Source organism: Euprymna scolopes, chromosome 32, assembly GCF_053919585.1.
Source record: "Euprymna scolopes isolate OS-2025 chromosome 32, ASM5391958v1, whole genome shotgun sequence".
Lineage (NCBI taxonomy): Eukaryota > Metazoa > Mollusca > Cephalopoda > Sepiida > Sepiolidae > Euprymna > Euprymna scolopes.
This window is the reverse complement of record NC_136513.1, coordinates 9,478,456-9,499,688: the sequence shown is the minus strand read 5'-3', so window position 1 is coordinate 9,499,688 and position 21,233 is coordinate 9,478,456. Positions and strand designations below refer to the sequence as shown.

General features: G+C 37.7%; 1 protein-coding gene across 3 annotated transcripts in view; it reads right to left on the bottom strand.

The window, feature by feature from the left end:
• The window catches only part of LOC145256218 (triokinase/FMN cyclase-like), an 84,854-nt gene extending 63,862 nt beyond the window's left edge, over window positions 1-20,992 (bottom strand). The window contains exon 1 of one of the 3 annotated variants that reach the window (XR_013863943.1): window positions 20,661-20,990. Coding sequence is in view for 2 of the 3 variants with exons in the window: in XM_080114836.1 (XP_079970962.1) it covers window positions 20,661-20,883 (223 nt within the window). In the remaining variant the exon portion in view is untranslated. Of the gene's footprint in view, window positions 1-20,660 lie in introns of all 3 variants that reach the window. The other 2 variants (XM_080114836.1, XM_080114835.1) reach the window with 2 other exon arrangements.
• Window positions 20,993-21,233: the final 241 nt, after the last annotated feature.

The window sequence follows — 21,233 nt, the reverse complement described above, 5'->3', positions numbered from 1 at the left end:
CTAGATGTAAGAAGGCATTCTATTCTAATAGTTTCTTCCCCAGAACTGCTAGACTCTGGAACTCTCTTCCGGGTTCATGCTTTCCCAACTGTACTGACATGCAGAAGTTCAAGTGTAATGTGAATCTTGCTACTTGACTCCCTACATAGTTTTCCTGCAACTACTGTCCCCAATAGTAGACCCCTACATGCAAAGTGTGCTTTGTTTGGGGTGAAAATGGAATTTAAAAAAAAAAAGCAATATTAGAAAGACAGGTTGAACAATGCAGAGCAATTGTTGATATGGCATGATATTGTCAGATTGCCATGTCACATAACGATTCGTGGAACATTATTTTGGAGGAAGATTAAAATGAGATCACAGAGATTGTAAGTATTGGAGAAAGCAGATCAAAAAATGTCTTTCTCTGGATTTCAGAGAAAATGGATCAAGTAGAATTCTCATGAGGATGATGAGAAGAAGCCAATGGCGGTTAAGATCATAGCAAAAATAGACCCCACCCTCCTTTAAAGGTAACAAGAAACGATGATGTGCCTTTAACCATAGTAAAATCATTGAGGCTGAAGAAAACTCAATTGTCCAGAAAAGAATACAGACTTGCGTCTGTTACTATGTGTTGAGAAAGATTTAGTTTCCAGATGCGATGAACGGTAGAACAAAAGCCACTCAAAAGGAACGAGAATAACATAAAAAAGCTCTTTGATTTCACTCTTTTAACCCAGCCCAGAATTGTTGATGTGCTGTAATTGTGAATGTTGATGTAATAACATTTTTGCTTCTCAAAGTCGGTTCTCTCTATTGCTCAAAACACTTTCTCATACCTCAGGTTCTTGATAGTCACCTGCGAAACAGATAGTTTGGATGAAGAGGAAGTATCGAGTACTGTCTATGTTTACCGAATTTGAGCCCCCCCTGGATTTTCCTCTTTTTTGGGAGCGATGTGGAGGGGCATGTTAAACATAGGGTTCACACCAGAAAACGAGCTACAATGAATGTGTTGAAAGCAACCATTGAAAGAAGATGTGTCAACATACCAATTGAACTGATTAAGAACGTTTTTGATTCAATTAGTGAGCGTTGTTAGCTGTCATGAACCACAATGGCCAATAATTTGAACACTTTCGATAGTTAACTGGTTTCTATATTTGTTCACAGTATTTTGATGCATGAAACTTTTCTTTCTTATAATAAATGTTGGTGTTTATGGTCATTTACAGAGTGTATACATTTTATTGGGACACCCTGTCTTAGATCCATTGCTCTTTCTGCTTCTTATAAACTCCATTCTCTATTTCTCAAAACACTTTCTCATACCTGAGAGTATTCTCTATCTCTATAAATCTATTATCAGACCATGTATGGAGTATTGTTGTCGTATTTGAACTGGTGAGTCTCCGCCCCATTTGAGAGTTCCTCATAAAGTGCAAAAACGTATCTTTAATTTGATTAATCCCACTTTTTCTTCTTCTCTGCAACCTTTTTCTCACAGACGTGATGTTGCTAGTCTCAGTCTTTTCTATAAATACTATCATGCCATATGCTTTTCAGAATTGCCTTATCTATTCTCTGTTTCCTTTGTACCAGCTCACTTAACTCATTGATCTAGTGGTCTCTAACACTTGGCTATTATTTTTTTTATTATTTAAAAAATTTTTTTACAAAAGAGTCATCATTTATCAAGGCCTGGAGGCAACTCGAGGATAAGGGGTAATGGAGTGTACGGTAGTCCATGGGATAATATCGTAGTAATTGTTAGTAGTGGAAATTTGGTAAATTGGATTATTTAAGGGGACAGCTCATCAAGAATTTTTTCACGTTGGACTTGAAGATGACCAAATTGTAGTCAGCTACAAAGCAGGCAAATCGAAGAGAGTTCCACAGGCGTGCAGTTCTAAGAAAGAAGCTCTGTTTATGGAATCTACATTTAGGTTTAGACACAGATAAAAACTGAGGGAAATTATTGATAGTAGTTTCAGATAGACGAGTGTTTTTCATGAAAGTTTGGTGAGGGAGGACCAGACGAGCATTTGCGATGAAAATAATGACATCTCATTTTGACATCTCATCGTAATACAGCTTCCAATTCCAGTAGCTTCCTTCCAAGAACCATAGACATGTGGAACTCTCTTCCTGCTGCTTGTTTTCTCCCCCACTTTTAACCTCGGTCTTTGCAATGCTAAGTTCATAGGCATCTCTTATCTTTGCGATTATTGTACTTGTTAGTTCCTTACATCCTTACATTAAAAGGCTTCATGCTTTGCCTGGAACGATTTCCATAAAAAAAAAAAAAAATGATCCAAATTTATATATCTTTTAAATAAGATCATAAAGAAACAAAAAGAAAAAGAAAACAATTCGTCGAGTGATTGTCCGTGTCCGCATGTGTGTGTGTGTGTGTGTGTGGAGACAAGCTCTTATTTTTTTAACTTAACATCTAAAAATGGCAGGAAATGCATACTTATGCACAAATGTGAAATGTTTAAGCAAGCACTCAAAATAATCGTTGAATTTAAAAACAATAAAAGAAAATAAGTTACTAACAGGAGAGAGAAGGAAAGAAAAGGAGAGAGAGAGAGAAAGAGAGAGAAAAGCAGACAGTCACCATCTCCATTTCTCTATAAACTTTTCTTACTTATGTTTTGTCAGTATATGAGGTGCCTTCAATAAGTTTCCAGACTTTTTTGTACACGCATTTAAAAATATCATAGACTCTTGAAAATTCAGTAAGTTTTTGCTATACATCTTGTGAGATGACTGACCAATTTTTATGATTTCAGGTTCAAATAAATAGTTACCGCAGGAATTGGAATGCACCTTACTAAAAGCATGAATGGTGAATTTCAAAAATGCATGACATGACACTTTAGAAGAACGATATGCAATAAAATTCTGTTTTAAACTTGGAAAAAATACCACAGAAATGTATGGAATGCTTCAGACCATCTTGCATGAATCAAACACTAGTTTTTGAGTGGCACAAGAGGTTCAGGAAAGGCAGGTAGTCTGTGAGGGATGATGAGAGGTATGGGAGAACTAAGGAAGTTAGAACACCAGAATTGATTGGCCAAATAAAGAATTTCATGGATAAGGACCGTAGTAGAGATGATAAGTGCAGTTTGATGTCAGTGTGAGAACTGTACACAGAATTATTTGCGAGGAACTGAAGATGCAAAAGATTTGCGTGAAGTTTGTCCGAAGGGCGCAGTTCACAATTCCATCCTTGTCACAGACTATTTGACCAAGATGGACATCAAGCCAGTTCCTCATCCTCCCTATAGTCCAGACCTTTCTCCCTGTGATTTTTAGTTATTCTCTAAGCTCAAGGAAAACCTTAGAGGCTGTTGTCATGACACAATTGAGGAGACAAAAGAGGCTGTGACGAAGGGTCATTGACATGCTCACACAAGAGGACTTCCATGGGGCCTTCCAGAAGTTGTTGGAATGGTACAACAAGTGTATTGCAGCCAGAGGAGATTACTTTTCATGGGACTAGAGTTTCATGTGTGTACTTTCAATAAAAGTGCCAATATGAAAAATGTCTGGAAACTTATTGAAGGCACCTCGTATATCCTTCTTTTTAGGGTGAGAGGTAAGTTTAATTGGAATTACTTCCTTTTTAAGAAACTTATTTATTCTTTTTTTTTTTTAATGAAATCACTTTAATTACTGTTAATATTGATAGCGCTATTACATATATACAGACAAAATAGGACAATAGAATTATAAAGCAATAAACTAACTCTTTCTTAAAAGATGAGAATGTAAAGCTTGGGAGGGTTGACCTTTTAGAACTACACAGGACTATACTTCAGCTTGGGGAAGAACAAACTACCACAACAATGGCCTAAACTCTGCTGGTCTTATTTTTGCATGAAGTAAACTCGGCTATTTTATAACTCGGTTATTTTATAACTGCTTTGAGGGTGAAATGCTTATTAAACATGCTAACATACATATTCAATCTTTTGTGGAAAGAAGAGTAAGTTCTTCCCTGCAGACCGGCTGATTAGCACTTGATCCTAATGTTGTGATATATCATAGTATTATCAGTAAAGTATAATATATTGTCATAAGTGTTACTCTTAGCAGAGAATGTTAAGATCGACTCTTACATTATTATTTGTAACGAAAACCGTCACCCAAAAGAAAAAACAAAACTTATTTTATAACAACAGTGAAAGGGTTTATTCAATTTGTTGAGTTTCCAGATGGGACGTTTTTTTAAGGGGGGGACGCATTCAGTCATCACCGATTTTCCAAGCTTGAATCTCATTTTTGTTTACTCTTCTGTGCAAGCTTTTCTTTTAAGCCTTTCTATTAATTTTCCTTCTTTTCTGCCCATTTCTTTGGGGTAAACATTGTTTTTAAAGTAACAAAAATTAGGGTTACAATCTTTGTTATTTTTATACTGTAGTACCCCTTTGAGACTTTGTTGTGGCCTCGTCTTTGTGTTCATTTGCCTTGTTGCTCCTTACCGTTGAATTTGAACTGAGAACACTGCCTTTTCTTTCCACTCAAGCAAGGCACCTCCCTACGCAGCCATCAGGGACGTTAATATATCCTTCTCAACTTATTTCTTAACCTTATCATGCATGTTAAAAAATAGTGTGTATTTTCTGCCCTCAATTTTTGGGAATAGTAGCTTATTTTCTCTTTTTTTTTTTTTTGGACTTCTCATGGACTTATTCCTTCTCTTTTTTCCATTCTCTTTTCTCCTCTCCTCTTGCTTGTACAGAATTTATTTTTTCTAATTCCTTTTATTTTTTTTATTTTGTTTCGGATATTTTTTCTACTTAGTTAATAAAGCATCCTCAAAACAATACATTGTCTATGTAGAATTAATTACAGTTTATTCTGTCTTCCCACTGCACGCTTTCCAGAGTCTGGCTGCTGAAAATACTGTAGGTACCGCAAGCATGATTTCTGAAGATTAAATGCCGAGAATCAGAATACAATTACCTCCACCATTTTATATAGGTTGAAGAAAATTGAACATTGTCTGAGTAAAAAAAAAGGAAAACTTATAAAGTTCTTGGGCTGCCAAAAATCTGTGAGCATTTATCTTCAGGCGAAGATAGTCAATGTTTGGTCATCCACTGGAAAAGAACAGGAGAGGCATCTTTTCTAGTTGCTTCCAGGAATCTTTCTGATCATCATCCATGATTCTCGAAAGGGTTAAAGAAAGTCCCTCTTGGACTGATGAAATAAATGCAATCTGCAGGCTGATGGACTAGTATGTGATCAAGTCGCCTAACAGGGGCAAGTTCTCCAAGAGTGAAAATAATTCATTATTTGCAACTGCTACGTCATCCCCTGCTTAAGCAGAAAATCAACTGAGAAAAAGATAAATGAAGCAGTTGGAAAGAACAACATTACAAAATAAAATATCATTTGTTTGTTTGTTTTTTGTGAGTATTTTTTTGCAGAGTTTAAAAATTTAAACTGGAATTACGTAAGCACTAATCAGAAGGAACTTTTCCTTCGAAATACACATGCAAGACTTCTGCTAAAACGAAACAGAAGTAAAAAAGAAACAGTTTTATTTAACACTATAAGATGCACCCGGTGTGGCCTGGTATTAAACATAATGTTAAATGCTTTAAAAAAAAAAAAAAAAAAGTATGAAGTAAAAAAAAAAACAGAAAGAAACTGAGACATATACATACAAGTATTATGTTTTTTTTTTAACAGTTCATTTCTTGTAAGTAAAAAAAAAAAAATATTCGAGCTGAGATCGAAATTAAAACCTAGACAGTAAGTATGATAACCATTAGGACAACTTGACACAATGCTCAAAATCTGTTCTTCAAACCTACTTATTCTTAACATAATGTGAATGATTCATGCATGCACAATTGTGAAATGGTTGACAAACAGATAAAAATCCGAAAACCCCAAGTACCAATTTTTCAATTTTGACCCCTTAGCAGCCGTCTTTTCCAGATGAAAATTGATTAAAAAGTTTTTCACATGGCTGAATACTATATATAGTAAATTTTAAATCTGTAGATCAAAAATTTGGTGAGTATATAGGTTGAGAAGTGTCCTGTCTCTCTCTCTCACACACACACACACACACACATATTCTCACTTTTATAGATATATAGATAACTAAAAGCTCTTATATCGGTACTTCTACACTTTATCGCCGAAACTGGAGACGCCATTTTATTTCACGCACCTACAGTTTAAATGCAAGGGAGAAATCATTATTTTAAACTATGGCCGAAGCTGAAATAAATAACAAAAAAATATAACTGAGAACGATTGCTTCCGGAAAGAATAAATTACCCTAAAATTAACATTTATTACTTTATTTAATGTTTAAAATTATTTATTTGTTCAAAAAAAAAAAAAAATCTATTTTATAAAAATCCAGTGTTGCTTTCATTACAAAATTGTTTTATTAAAATTATATTTTCTTACGCAAACTTTTTGATAAATTTTTATACAATAAATGTTTTGGTTTTCAAATGGCTCTTGCCCAGTTTAAACAATTATGGCAGTTTTGCAGTTAAGCCCTGGCAAAGTTCGACAACTCTAAAAGGGTCACATCAGTATTTTACACCGTCAAATCACGAATATCACAAATTATTAGTTTAAAAATAAAAATAAAAATTATTAAAGTTTTAAAATTAAAAAATATGTAATTAATATAAAAAAAATATTTTAATATTGGAAGTAAGCACTTGATTAAATAAAGTAAACGAACAAAATATACATTTTTATATATTTATAACTATTTATTTAACAGAAAAATGAAACAATTTTTAGAAAGTGTTGAAATGATAAGTAGAGATAAAAGAAGAGTTAACAGGAATGCCTTTCGTAAAGGTTTTATCAACTTAAAAGTATACACGTCTTTTCCAGAAATCAATATGGCGGAATCCTTAATTCTGGCCAAGGGGAATAACTACGATCCTTTATTTCCAGAAGAGTCAAAGCAATTTATTCTAACATTTTCCCCTGCAACAATAATTATGTATGGAATTACAGAAGTTAAATTTAGTCTTTTCAGTACTAGGTTAAGAAGTCCTTATATTTACTTAGAAATCGTTGCATTCTGGACGATCTCCGCACTGACTCACAGGGATTTTGGTCCTTAGTGTCCACTCAGGGAAGGGATTCTTCTTCTTCACGAAGGTATTGTTTTCGTCAGGTGGCGGTTCTTTAGGGGCATCAGGGCTTGCAGAATTGTTTTCATTGTGTTGGTCTTCTTGATTTGAGGAGTTAGGAGCCAGGTCTCGCACATTGACAGTAGTTTCCGCACCAGAGGGTAGATGTACATGAGCATAGTAGGGGTTGATGTCTAATAGGATAGCAGGGGTTACCGGAGGATTGAGCTTACTAGACTTAGTATGGTTTCTGACATATACTGGGCCTGGTTTTGCACAAGTGGGAACAGAAGTTCTGGAGGAAGGTTTACGACTATATTTGAACATTCTATCATGAGGAGTCGTATTAGTGGCAGTGCATAGTAACGACCTAATTGAATGGAGAGCGTTTGGTAGTATATCTTCCCAATGGAGCAGTTTCATGTTGCTATGTTGCTAGAGTGTAAGGTCGTTTGGATGGCCTTCCATAAAGTTCCATCGAGTTTCTCAACTTGCCCATTACCCTCAGGGTGGTATCTACTTGTTTTAGAGGTGGTGATACCTTTGCCACGTAAGTGATCTTTGATTTCTCCTGCAAGGAAGTTGGCAGCCCAGTCAGTGTGTATCATATCGAGCATACCAAAAATTGAAAATAGTTGGTTTAGGCAGTGGATCACGGTTTTGCTAGTCATATCCTTACAGGGGAAGGCAAAGGGAAAGCGAGTATATTCATCAATTATAGTAAGTATTTGTTACCATGCACAGAAGTAGGTAAAGGGCCTTTAAAGTCGATGTTTAGTCGCTGGAAAGGTAGTATAGCCTGTATGAGTGTTCCTTTATTACAACTGGCAAATTTAGGTTTCAGATACTGACAGGAGGAGCACGAGTCTGTTATATTTTTAATTTGTTCTAAAGAGAAAGGAAGGTTTCTTGTCTTGATGAAGTGGCTGAGTTGCGTGACACCAGGATGGCATAGTGTAACATGCAAGTCGCGGAGGTCTTGCAAAGTGTGCGTTAATGCAGAGATGCGAGAAAATGTGTCAGCAGCTGTATTTTCCATTCCTGGACGATAAACAATACTGAATTTGAATTGTGACGGTTCGATCCGCCAACGACATATCTTATAATTTTTAATTTTAGATTTCCTCTTATTATCAAACATAAAACTGATGCTCTTTTGATCTGTAATAACTTTGAAATGTCTCCCAAATAAGAAATGTCACCACTTTCGGAGAGCTTTGACAATCGCAGCAGCTTCTTTTTCGACAGCATGATGTCTAATCTCATTCAGGTTTAGTGTCCGAGAAAAGAATACAACACGTCTACCCTGTTGGTTTAGAGTAGCAGCAATGCAGTAATTACTGGTATCAGTTTCTACTACAAATTCTTTATCCGGGTCAACAGTTATAAGGATAGCATTTCTTAAGTCGGTCTTCAGCGTTTGAAAAGAATTACGAATAGAAACTCCTTGTTATGGTTGAGAGGCAGTATCTTATCAGAAAAATTTCAAATGAATTTACTATAGTAAGAGAACATACCAATTATTCGTTTTTGAGACCAGAAATTTAGAGGCGGTGGCATTTCAAGGAGTTGGTTGTTCTGGATTGTGTAACCAAAAAGAGTGATAGAAGTAGCAGAAATGATGCTCTTACTTTGGTTGAGCGTGATGTTGTATCTTTTCACTACATTATAAAACCTTTTTGATCCTTTCCACATATTGTGACATTGTCTACATACACAAAAGTGTCTGTTAATTTTTCTCTTTCTACAATGCCATCAATGCATCTTTGAAAGGCACTTACTCTGTTAGTGACGCCAAAAGGGATACGAGTAAATTGGTAAAGTTTTCCATTTATTTCAAATGCTGTGTATTTCCGATCGGCGTGACTAATTGGGATTTGATGGTAAGCAGACTTCAGGTTGAGTGTTGTAAAAACGTTGTATCGAGCTATGTCATCAATCATTTTATTAATGTTCGGCATATGATAGGCATCCAGTTCTGTAAATCTATTTATTGTGTCGCTGTAGTCGACCACCATTCTTTTTTTTTGATTCTCGTTAGAGGTCACTAAAACTTGAGCTCGTCAAGGAGATATAGAGGGCTCTATTATGCCTTCCTTCAACATTCTGTCAGTTTCCTCTCTAATAAATATGTTGTCAGTGAATGAGTGACAACGAGATTTGGTGGCAATAGGGGTCGTCCATGTAGAAAGAAAAGGGGAGGAGGAGAAATTTTGACATATGGAAAACTGTCCCTCTTACCCATTACTCCGATAACAAGTTCTTCCCCGGGACCGTCGAATTTCAGGGTCACAGTTTTATATTGTTTTAGGAGGTCTTTTCCGATAATCATATCAATGAACAAGTCCTTAATTACTCCCACTGTCATGGTGTGATGGTTTTTACTGTTTAGAGAGATGTCAACAATAGTTTCGCCGATGATTTTGGCATGATGATTAGGGTCCGCCAATGCTACGGTTTTCTGTATGTTTCTGTGTTTCAGCTTCCTTACTGTATTTTTGCTGATAAACGTCCCCATGCTGCTGGAGTCTACCATAGTGTTCACTACTTGCCCATTTATTTTGCATTTCGTGCATGTAATGTCTTTGGCACTTATTCTTAGTCAGGAGAGATTGGTGGTGGGGGTTCGTATAACACAGCAGCAGTGGAGGAGAAAGATTTACATACCTTCGCCCAATGGCAATTTTTCTTACATTTCCTACACTCGGCATTATGCTCAGGACACATCGCCCGTGAATGTCGTGTGTTCCCACAGAAGAAACAAATTCCTTTTCGTAGGGTATTTCCTTTTATAGCGGCTAAGGGAGTGTCTTCTGGTTTAATTACAGTAGCAGCTACGTTCTGGTGGTTATCGAAGCTTACCGTATGCTTCTCCACTTGTTCTAGAGACCTAGCCATTGTAAAGGTCTCTTGTAGAGTTGAGAATGGTTTTTCGAGTAGGCTCTGATGAATAGATGAGGAGAACAGAAAAATGGTTTCCATTATAGAATCTCTTCTCCGGAATCGAAGATTCTTTGTCAAAATGGATGGTAGGCAGAGTCGGTGGAAGTCACAGAAGAATGGTCTGCCCCAGGGTTCTGTCTTGGCGCCGACTTTGTTTAACATCTATACAAATGACCTACCAGAATTTACAGACATCCATAAATTCATCTATGCGGATGACACGTGTCTTGCGACACAAGACAAGAGCTTTGAAGCAATTGAGAAAAGAATCTCCAGTGCCTTAAAAACCCTAGCCTCCTACTATAAGAAATGGTTCCTCAATCCCAATCCTGGGAAAACAAAAGTTTGTAGTTTCCACCTTAACAATCACATAGCCAACAGGAAGCTGAAGATCCAATGGGAAGGTAAGGAGCTAGTAAATGAACCATATCCAGTCTACCTTGTCATCACACTGGACCGAACTCTCTCCTTCAAGACACACATAGACAAGCTCTAAAAGAAGATCGCGCCTAGAATTAACTTAGTCAACATACTGGCTAACTCGAGTTGGGGAGCAGACAACATCATTAGCCCTATGTTACTCCATGGCTGAATATGGCGCTGCGGTATGGTCTCGCTCAGCCCATGCTCACCGCATTGACACAGATCTCCACAAAGCTTGCTGGATCATAACCGGAAACTTAAAAAGCACACCTCTACCAGCCCTATACCGATTAAGTGGCATACCACAACCTAAAGTCTGCCAGTATATAATTGCGAGAGTTGAGCCTACTAAACAACTCAAAGACCCCAGATACCCTCTCTATGGCTACTCAGAGGTGGCTAGACGACTTGTGTCCCGGCGAAGCTTTGCCACAGTGGAGGAACTACCGGACATTCCTACATCCTCTTACCGGCTGCAGATGTGGAGAGAGGTAGACCCTCAGTCTACAAATATAGCACTGCCAGAGCCCAGTGAAACCTTACCACCTGGCACACACCTGTCTCGTCCGGAGTGGGTCACTCTGAATAGGGCAAGGGCAAAAATTGCAAAAACTGGCGACAGCCTCCTCATGTGAGGTTACTCTACAACTGCTGAATGCCCCTGTGGTGCCCAAGTTCAGACCATCGAGCACATTTTAACATCTTGTCCACTGGAGCCCAACTGCACGGACGAAGACCTCAGTGTTGGTAATGAAACCGCACGCCGCTGGTTGAAGAGATGGAGCGACAAGATATGATGACCGTATGCTTCTCCACTTGTTCTAGAGACCTAGCCATTGTAAAGGTCTCTTGTAGAGTTGAGAATGGTTTTTCGAGTAGGCTCTGATGAATAGATGAGGAGAAGATGCTGCTAATGAAAGCGTCACGGATATAATTGCTTTTTGTTCTCCTCAGCGCTTACTGCTTGAAATTCGCAAGATTTGGCAAGTACTTCCAGTTGTTGCATGAAATTGTCGATAGTTTGTGCCAGTTTCATCAGAAGTTGACGTCGGTTAAATATAACGTTTGCCGGTTTTATGTAAACAGCGTCTAGCGTTTCTATGGTGCCGTTGTAATCTGTAGCATCGCTTATTATTTCGAATATTGTCGCTGAGACTGAATTAATCACGGCAAAGAGATTTTGTGCATTACTTTCTATTTCCCTGTTGTTTAAAGTGCGTAAGTAATACTCGAACGTCAATTTCCAGTTTATAGATTTTTTCCGAATTCGGAGCTGTTCGTTCTACGTTGAATCTGTCCGGCCGCAGTAGTTTGTCCATTTTTTTTTTTCTGTTGTTTGCTTACTTTTTTTTTTTTTTTTTTTTTTTTTTTTTTTAAAAGTTGATAAAATTGAAATGATAAGTAGAGATAAAAGAAGAGTAAAGGTTTTATCAACTTAAAAGTATACACGTCTTTTCGAGAATCAATATGGCGGAATCCTTAATTCCAGCAAAGGGGAATAACTACGATCCTTTATTTCCGGAAGAGTCAAAGCAATTTATTCTAACAAGTGTATTATTGTCTTAACAGAAAAACGAACAAAATAAAATCTGAAGTGATCAACCACGTAACAAAATATAAATTTATATATACAAAATAAAACAACTTTGAAAATTAAACATTTCTTAAAAAGTGTATTGTTGTCTTATGCTTTTAATAATTTGTGGAAATGCGTGTCCTTTCTCACGCCGTCTCCACAACTCTTCCATTAGATTGGAATGGAACAAATTTTCATATTTTTTTATATTAATTATATATTTTATATTTTACATTAATTACATATTTTTTATTTTAAAACTTTAATAATTTTTTTTTAAACTAATAATTTGTAATATTCGTGATTTGACGGTGTAAAATACTAATGTGACCCTTCTAGAGTTGTCGAACTTTGCTTGGACTTAACTGCAAGACTGCCCAATTATAAATATGTCCTTTTCATTTTCTGTTTTTAATAAAAAAATAAAAATACATTTCATGAAAAAACTTTCTCGTTTTCATTAATTAAATCGAAACATTTTCAATTAAACAATTACGGATATATGTTCTCTTTCACTTTATTTACTTTTTTTCGTGGTTCTTTCCTGAAGTTTATCTAGTTTAATTTTTTTGTTATTTATTTCTAACTTCGGCCATAGTTTAAAATACTGATTTCTCCCTTGGATTTGGACAGCAGGTGCGTGAAACAAAATGGCGTCTTCAATTTTTGCGATAAAGTGTAGAACCACCTTTATATGAAAGTGTCATTTAGAGTCACTAGAGTCTAGGTTATTGTTAAAATATTATTTTTTGCTGACTAGGTATCGCAACTGATTGGACCTGTGCAGTTCTAGGAGGTCCATCCTCCAAGGCCTTGATCCGTCTTTCATGTGGAATAAGTTTACTGCTTGCTACCTGAGGCGGAGGCGCCCTGACATAGAATGCTGATAGGGCTGCGCAGCCAATTTTTAATAGGCAGTGCTAGTGCTCCTCCTTTAGAAGGAGCTGGTTTGACTCTCCCCACCTTTCAACCTTGTGTCACATCTTCCTACGGTGGGAAAGAAGTAAATACGGTCTCGTACTATTGCAACACAACCAAACAACATGGTGAAGAAGTTGCCAATTCAAAGAAACGGACTTTATTTAAACCGGGGACATTTTCACTTAACACCGCTTGCGGTTAGATGAAATGATATTCTCATGAATTTGTTTGTATTTTAATTTAGTGATTAATTGTAATCAAGATAAATATTTTAATCTAAGGTAATGTTGACCGAGTCCTTACCCGGTTCCGATATGTAAAATAGTTCGTTTCAAAGCGGAAGTTGATTCATGAACGAAAACATGGAATCCTTCTCTAAGGAAATGAAACGAAACTTTTTTTTTTTTTTTTTTAAATCACCGCTTTTTTGGATAATAATTGTTGCTAAATATTTTTTTTTTAATTTTTTTTTTTGATTCCCGTTTTTGTTTTATTAATTTTTTAAAAATTATTTTATTGGCTGACGTTATACGAGTGCTATGCTACCTCTAGCGAAGTACTCATCGGCTCCGATGTTGTACGCAGTTCGACTTAGGGAGCAATTATTATTTTTACAAGGAAAGAATTGTTGAATGTGTGGCCTAGTTTATTTTTTTTATTTTGGCTTGAACTTTGCGAATTATTTTGCACTTATCGATCCGCGCTATTTTAAAATAGTATTTTCAAGTTTAATTAAAGTTTTACGATACCTGTTTTTATTAAATTGTTAGGTGAAAGTACAGAATAGGTACACAACACCCTCCCGTCCACATGTTAAGAATGGCTTTCTAAATAATAACGTCATTATTTCAGCACGACTCAATAAGTGCATGAGTACCACCTTTTATTTTCTTGAATAAAATAAAAACTACACGACGGGAAAACTATTGTTTTTGTTCTAATAATTATTTTTTATTAAAAAATAAAAATTTCAATTGTTCAAAACATGTTTTTTTTTTCCAAAGCTTATTGGGGATTTTTTTTATTACTATATTTTTCATGAACATGCTCTAAAAATGTTTCAAAATTATCTAATATTTTTTCACTTTTCCTGTTAGCATCTCTATATATGACCGCATATCAACATGAGACATCATTTCATTTCTCCTACTGATCTCGATATGGATTTCAAAAAATCATATAATAACAAAATAATTCGCAAAGTTCATGCCAAAATAAAAAAATATCCATAAAAAAATACAAAAAAAAACAATCCGAACAAGTCAAAATAAAAATGCCATAATAAATAAGAAAAACTAGGCGCTCCCTAAGTTGAACTGCGTACAACATCGGAGCCGATGCGTATTTCGCTAGAGGGTTGCACTCGTGTACGTCCACCTCTTTTTGGATAATAATCGCGTTGTAATATATAAATTTCAAACCTCGCACGTTCTAGAATAAAATAATTAAAAATGAGCGTTACAAAATATTTTAATCCAACAACAAAAGAGTAAATAAAGTTTTTAAAAAATATTTATTTATTTTTTTTTTTTAAATCACCGCTTATACTTGGATAATTGTGCTACAATATGTAAATTTCAAACCTCACTCAGAATTAAATAAATGGTAAATTTTTACATTAGGTCCACCACCTCCACAATTTTCTTTAAAATGACCACTTTTATAGGTTACACTTTTTGAAAACTGTAATTTCTTCATATCTTAGAAACTACTCATTTCCTGGAATTTTAAATTTTCGTTTTCAGCGTCCCCAAAAACATTCAATAGTGGTAATTTTAAAGGATTTTGTTTAGGGTAGAAAGATACTGCACCTTTGGAAACAAAAATAAACAAATAAAAAGAAAACAAAAAGTAAACGAATGAAAAGAAAACAAAAATAAACAAATAAAAAGAAAATAAATAAAACTGTTTCGTTTCCTTTCGATAATAAATAACTAAGAAAAATGAAAAATAAATAAATAATAACAATTCAATTTCAATTGTTGCCAGGTGGGGATCGGGATCAGAGCGTTGATGATGTAAAGAAAGAGCTTGGTTTTAGATGCATTAAAAGTAACCTCTTCCCCCACTGAACCACGCGCTCAAGATCAGAGGAGAGAGAATCAAAAAGAACTTTGTTATTTACGGCCTTTGATGTGTTGTCATAGATGGTCGTGTCATCATCAGCATAGATGTCAACGAATGATTTAAGTATGTGTTTTGGGAGATCATTGATGTACCTATTTACTATGCCTCCCCACGGGACAGAGTTAGACATCAGGGTCGTTTTTTAACGTGGAGAAAAGGTACAAAAATAAAAATTGTCTCAGTCGTGAAGGATTTCTCCTCCAGTCCTCCACTGAAAGAGAACAATAAATTGAAGTGCAGCATCTGAAGAACAGATACTACACTTTGATCTTGTTTATATATTTTATTGAGAAAGAAAAAATTGAACATAAAAACCGTACAAAAAATTCAATTCAACAAAATTAGGCACAAGGCCCTACAAGAAATTGGGAGGGGGAGGGTACAGGGTCTTTTTGACTATGTAACAGATGAGACTTTGAAGTCTTACTCTTGACTGGCAACATTTACCAAAATACCTCAATCACTCTGTGGATCCTAATCTAACTAATAACCCCAGCGTTCAATGTAAAATTTAACTATGTACAATTTGTATATTCATTTCTGTATGTTGTGTGTGCATTTTTTTTTTTTTTTTTTTTTTTTGTGTGTGTGTGTGTGTGTGTGAGAAAATAAAGTTCGATTTCATTAGAAAGAGTTCTTGAATTAATTGGCATAAAATGTTCGTGGAGTGGGAAAAAACTAATGAAAATGTTCATTTCAAAAAAAAGGAAAAAACTACTAATGTGTTGTTAGTAAGACCCCCCTGTACTATTCTATGTGGCTAGATCCCCCACTGTTTTCCGGGGAACCGAAAACAAGCAGAGCATCCCTAATGGGGTTTGGGGAAGTCGCCTTAATGGAGGTGGGAGAAAATAAAGCAACGGATGGAGGGGGTAGGAAGGTGACCTCTGAGTAGGGGGATGACCGGGGGCATCAGAAAATAAAGATGAGGAGCAGGGGGGTCGGGCAGACTCAGAGGTTCTCTAATACCAAAAAATAAAATCAGGAACAGGATCTCATTTGTACCACCAGTCAAGAGTTACTTTACTGAACTTATAATGCTAACCTAGGCGGGATGGGTTCCGTAGGACCCAGCACCGCCCATGCCATGCCTAAGGAGGGAACACGTATTGAAACTTGGCTCCTCGACGGATGCACAAACTAGTGCTGTGCACCCACCTCTTGTCAAATTCCACTCTAGGCAACCTCTTCCAATCGCATCTGATCTTTACTTTAAGCAAATGTTTAAAGTAAACGATCAGATCCCGATCAGGAACAGATGTCCCTTCGTGGACCAACTTGAGGCGCGTGATCCAAATGGTCATGCGCGCTACTGCTAGGATCGCCAGGAAAACCAAACTTTCCTCCCTGGGGAACGGCGGCTCCATGTTGTACACAAAAGTTCCTACGTCGAGATCGAGCAGACACTCGGCATCGATGCGAGCTGTTACCCCCTCGACGTACTTTAATAGGGGCTGTATCCGGCTGCAACTAAAAAACGCGTGCTCGATTGTTTCGGGCTCGCGTTCGTCACAGCACGGACAGAAGCGACTGGTATGTTCTTTATACCGGAAAAGTACGTCGAAGAGGGGCAGCGCATTTCGGACCAGTCGCCAAGTCAGGGAGAATTCCGAGTTATTCAGAACCTCCCATCCCGGCGCCCAACACCATTGAGAACGGACAACCTCCATCGACCATCCCATCCGCCTACAAAGTGGATCCTTCGCGGTCCCCTCCACTAAATCCCGATACAGTTTCTTCCTTGGCTGATCGAGGACATTGGTCCCCGGCAAAGCTCTAAGAGCGGTTCGGCATTCGGAGAAGAACTTGGACTCCCCCTTCAGTCTACGACGACCTTCTACCGAAGGGTTGGGTTTGAGATTGGGAAACGAGTTCTCAACCACAGGGACCCAAGGAGCGTCTCCTTCAAGCGAACGACCCAGGAAAGCCAATCTCTCGGCGTTTCTATGACATAAGAGACTGGGCTGACCCAGGCCTCCCTCGCTCGGACTTTGAACACAGACCTCTCTGCAGACATAATGCTTACCCTCGTTCCACAAAAGTGAATCGAGGCACCCTTGTAAGCGGGTTAGTCGTTCTGCAGGGAGAGGAAGTACAGACAAACGGTAAAGGATGAGCGGAAAGACGTATGTAGCACACGCCTCCGCCCGACCCTTCAAGGACAATTTCCTTCCAATCCAAGTCTTTACTGACGATTTGACCTTAGACTGTACTTCCGACCAATTCTTTTCCAGCTGAAGTTCCGGTCCAAACCAGACACCGAGAATGCGGACCGGTCCATCGGTCCAGCTGAAAATACCTGGAAGCGAGTTTACCCCGGTCCAGGCCCCCAACCGCAGGCCAACAGACTTGCTACGGTTGAAGATGGCCCCTGTTACTTCTTCGTATCGGGCGAGCGCCTCGACCACCGCTTGAACGTCCGTGAGGCAAGACACGAACACGGTGACGTCATCGGCGAACGCGGAAACCCTGGCTCGTGTGCCTCCAGGGAGAGCTATTCCGCGCTGGACTGGTGTAGCCGCCTCGTCCCTTAACTTGCGAAGGAGGGGTTCCAACGCCAGGACATACAACAGAGGTGACAGCGGACAACCCTGTCGCACCAACCGAGAGACAGCGAATGACTCCGACAGCTTACCGTTGATCTGCACCGCTACCGTCGGCCTGTCATACAGAACAAAGATCCACTTGCGGAAGTCCGGATTAAATCCGGCGGCCTCTAGCACAGATCCTAGGAACCGATGGTCGACCCTATCGAATGCCTTGGACTGATCCAAACTGATCAGCGCGGCTTCGGCGTCGTCTTCTGTCCCCTCTATGATCGAGCGTATCAAGTGCAAATTGTCTTGAATCGATCTCCCCTTCACAGCATAAGTCTGGTCCGGTTCGATCAAGTCAGTGATGACAACCTGCAAGCGATTCGCAAGAATCTTTGCCAAAATCTTTAACTCTGTGTTTAGCAGAGTCAAGGGCCTAAAATCATCAAAGTTTTCCCTCCCACCATGCCGTTGACCTTTCCTCAGCAATGTGATCACACCCTTGGTCACCTGTCCAGGGATGGAACCCTGGGCAAACCAATGGTTGAACATATCCTTCAGAATAGGGACCAACATGGGCGACAGCCTCAAGTAAAACTCGTAGGGTAAACCATCAAGCCCCGGGGATTTGTTATAGCCGACCTGCTTCAACGCAGTAATGACCTCATGTTCAGTAATAAGACCATCACAGCTAGCCACCCGCGCGGTTGAGATCTTGTTTAGCTAGTGCTAACTCTTGGCTAGCGAGCGGTATGAAGGTCAAGTAGTTAGGGCTAGGTTAAACAAAGTTTCTAACGAGGCTGTGAATGTTGACGCTGTTGAGCGTAAGGCTGCTTTAAGGCGCGGTTCGGATGGGTACATTCGTAAAGTACATAACCTGGAAGGACACCCCTTAGTATCGACTCGGGAGATCTGCGAGGGGTTTCGGGAGCATCTATCGGTGCGCTTCACCCAACTACCCGGACTCAGGGTTGATGAGTTTGGCAGCTATTTGGCTGACTCGCCCCGCCTCACGGCGGCTCGGGCGGCTAGCTGTGATGGTCTTATTACTGATCACTTTGATCTTGACCAAAAGGCCAAAAGAGAGTTATGTCCAGGATGGACCTTTGAGGGACTCTAGCAATAATACTGTGGGCCTCTGATTTCTTCCCATCAACCACTATTCTTATGAGCCTGTCAGAGAGAAATGATTTAATAATTGAGAAAACATTTCCAGTTATACCGTAGCAGGAAATCTATCTATCTATATATATATATATATATATATATATATATATATTGTTTTTGTTGTTTATTTTTTAAACGATAATAAGGTTAACGTCTCCGCCTTGGAGATCCGGTGTTTTTCTTAGAAAATCGCCCATTTTTTATTTGGACGTATTTATTTATTTATTCATTTATTTATTTATTTTAAGAACAGTAATCTTACAGACACGTGTGTTTCGGGGCCCTACCCCTCTTCAACGTAGTTTGACTGTTGTTAGGATTCGAACACTGGACCTTATGTATTTCAGTCCAGTCCAGCGCCAGCGCCCTAACCCATTACGCTATGATGCCATAGATAATTTACTGCTGAGTTTTTATTGTTTATCTGTATATATATATATATATATATATATATATTGAAAGGTGAGGAAGTTATTTGCATTGAATCATTTTGACTCAGAGCAAAGCACAGTACCTGTTCAGATACTGCACTTCATATGTTCTGTCAATGAAGGAGAAATCTTTCTAGATTGAGGCAATTTTAAGTTTTGTTCCAATCCCGAGTGCCTCGTTTGAGTGAGCTTTTGGACACTTTTTCGTTCTGTTGTTTGTATTACAAAATGCTCTAAAAAACAGGCCATGTGTTTGAAACTGTTTGACTCAGCCCGCGTCTTTTGGTCAAGATCAAAGTGTAGTATCTGTTCTTCAGATGCTGCACTTCCATTTCTTGTTCTCTTTCGGTGGAGGAGAAATCCTTCACGACTGAGACAAATGTTTATTTTTGTACCTTTTCTCCACGTTAAAAAACGACCCTGGTGTCTAACTCTGTCCCGTGGGGAGGCATAGTAAATAGGGACTCAGCCCGCGTGGAGAGTGGGTGGGGGAGAATAAATAGGAACAAAATTAATTAAAGTTTTATAACAATATTGTTCGATTAAAAATTTAATGCCTAAACGATAACCGTAATAATTAATTATTTTACTTCTATTTGAATAAATAAATAAATAAATAAATAAATAACAACGACGATGTTATGCCAAACAAAACGGTTACTTATGACCGTGTTAATTTTTAAGTATAATTTTCAAGTTAAATTAAAGTTTTATGATAGTTTATTATTATTATTATTATTATTATTATTATTATTATTATTATTATTATTATTATTATTATTAAATTGTTAGGTGAAAGCACAGAATAGTTACAAAACGATTTCCTCGCGTATGTTAAGAATTAGTTTCTAAATAATAACGCTTGCGGTCGCTACATACTCAAAAATGAAAGTAAAAAAAGACTTCCGCACAATATAGAATATTTTCAAAAAAATAATTATAATTTTTAAATGGCGAACGATTAACGCATACGATGTTTGCCTTGACGTTCATTTTTTATTATTATAGAATTAAAAAATAATAATAATAATTAAAATCTTTAAAAATTCTTTGAGGGCATTTGATCAAATAGAAATCGAATTGTAACATTTCCTATTTCACGAAAAATAATATCTTCTGTTTTACCTCGATTGACAAAACGCGGAAATAAAATGCAAATGGCCAACGGGGGTGAAGAGGGGCTTATTTACATTAAAAAAAAATAAAAACAAAAACAGGTATGCTTTTAAAAATTATACATGAAATGTTAAAATGAACTCCACCAATGATAAAATCATTTCTGTTTTAATTACAAATAAAGAAGAGAATGATTTTTGGTCATAAACGTCCGCTTAATTAAATTAAATATTAAATTAAAATTAAATGACGCAAACGGAACGACGCCAAAGTAGCGTGTTTTTGAATTTTTGTTTTTTTGGCTTACCGGCGTGCGCAGGTTCGTGTCCTGCTCCACCCCCGCAAAGGACGGACACTTTGCCTTGTCCAATGACTTTCTGTTCAATATCAGCTCGAATAATAACCCGAGGTTCTCCGGCCAGTATCCGTTGTCCAGGGTGAACGCACACTTGGCCAGAAAGATTTTCGTCCACGCAAGAGTCGACAGCATTTAATAAATATTTGAAACTTCCAACGGGACTCGACGCCATTGTGACGGCTTTGTTTGCGTCAGTGTAAAAAGAAAATGCCGTTCGCTGATTCTCTGGCTTTTGCGCTGAGACACTCCCTCTCTGTATTTCTTTGTGCACTTCACTCCCCCTCAGTTTTAGTTCTAGTCTACTCTCTCTCTCTCTCTCTCTCTCTCTCTCTCTCTCTCTCTCTCGTCTCTGTCTCACTCTCTCCCTTATTTAGTTCGTTTCTCTCTTTAATTTCTCCACACCGCCTGCGCCTCTCTTATCTGTCTCTCCTTATTTAATTTCCCTTTCTTTCTCTCTCCAAAAATATATCCTGCTCTTCTTTTATTGAGCACTCTTAAACCTCGTAAAATAGATTAGCAATA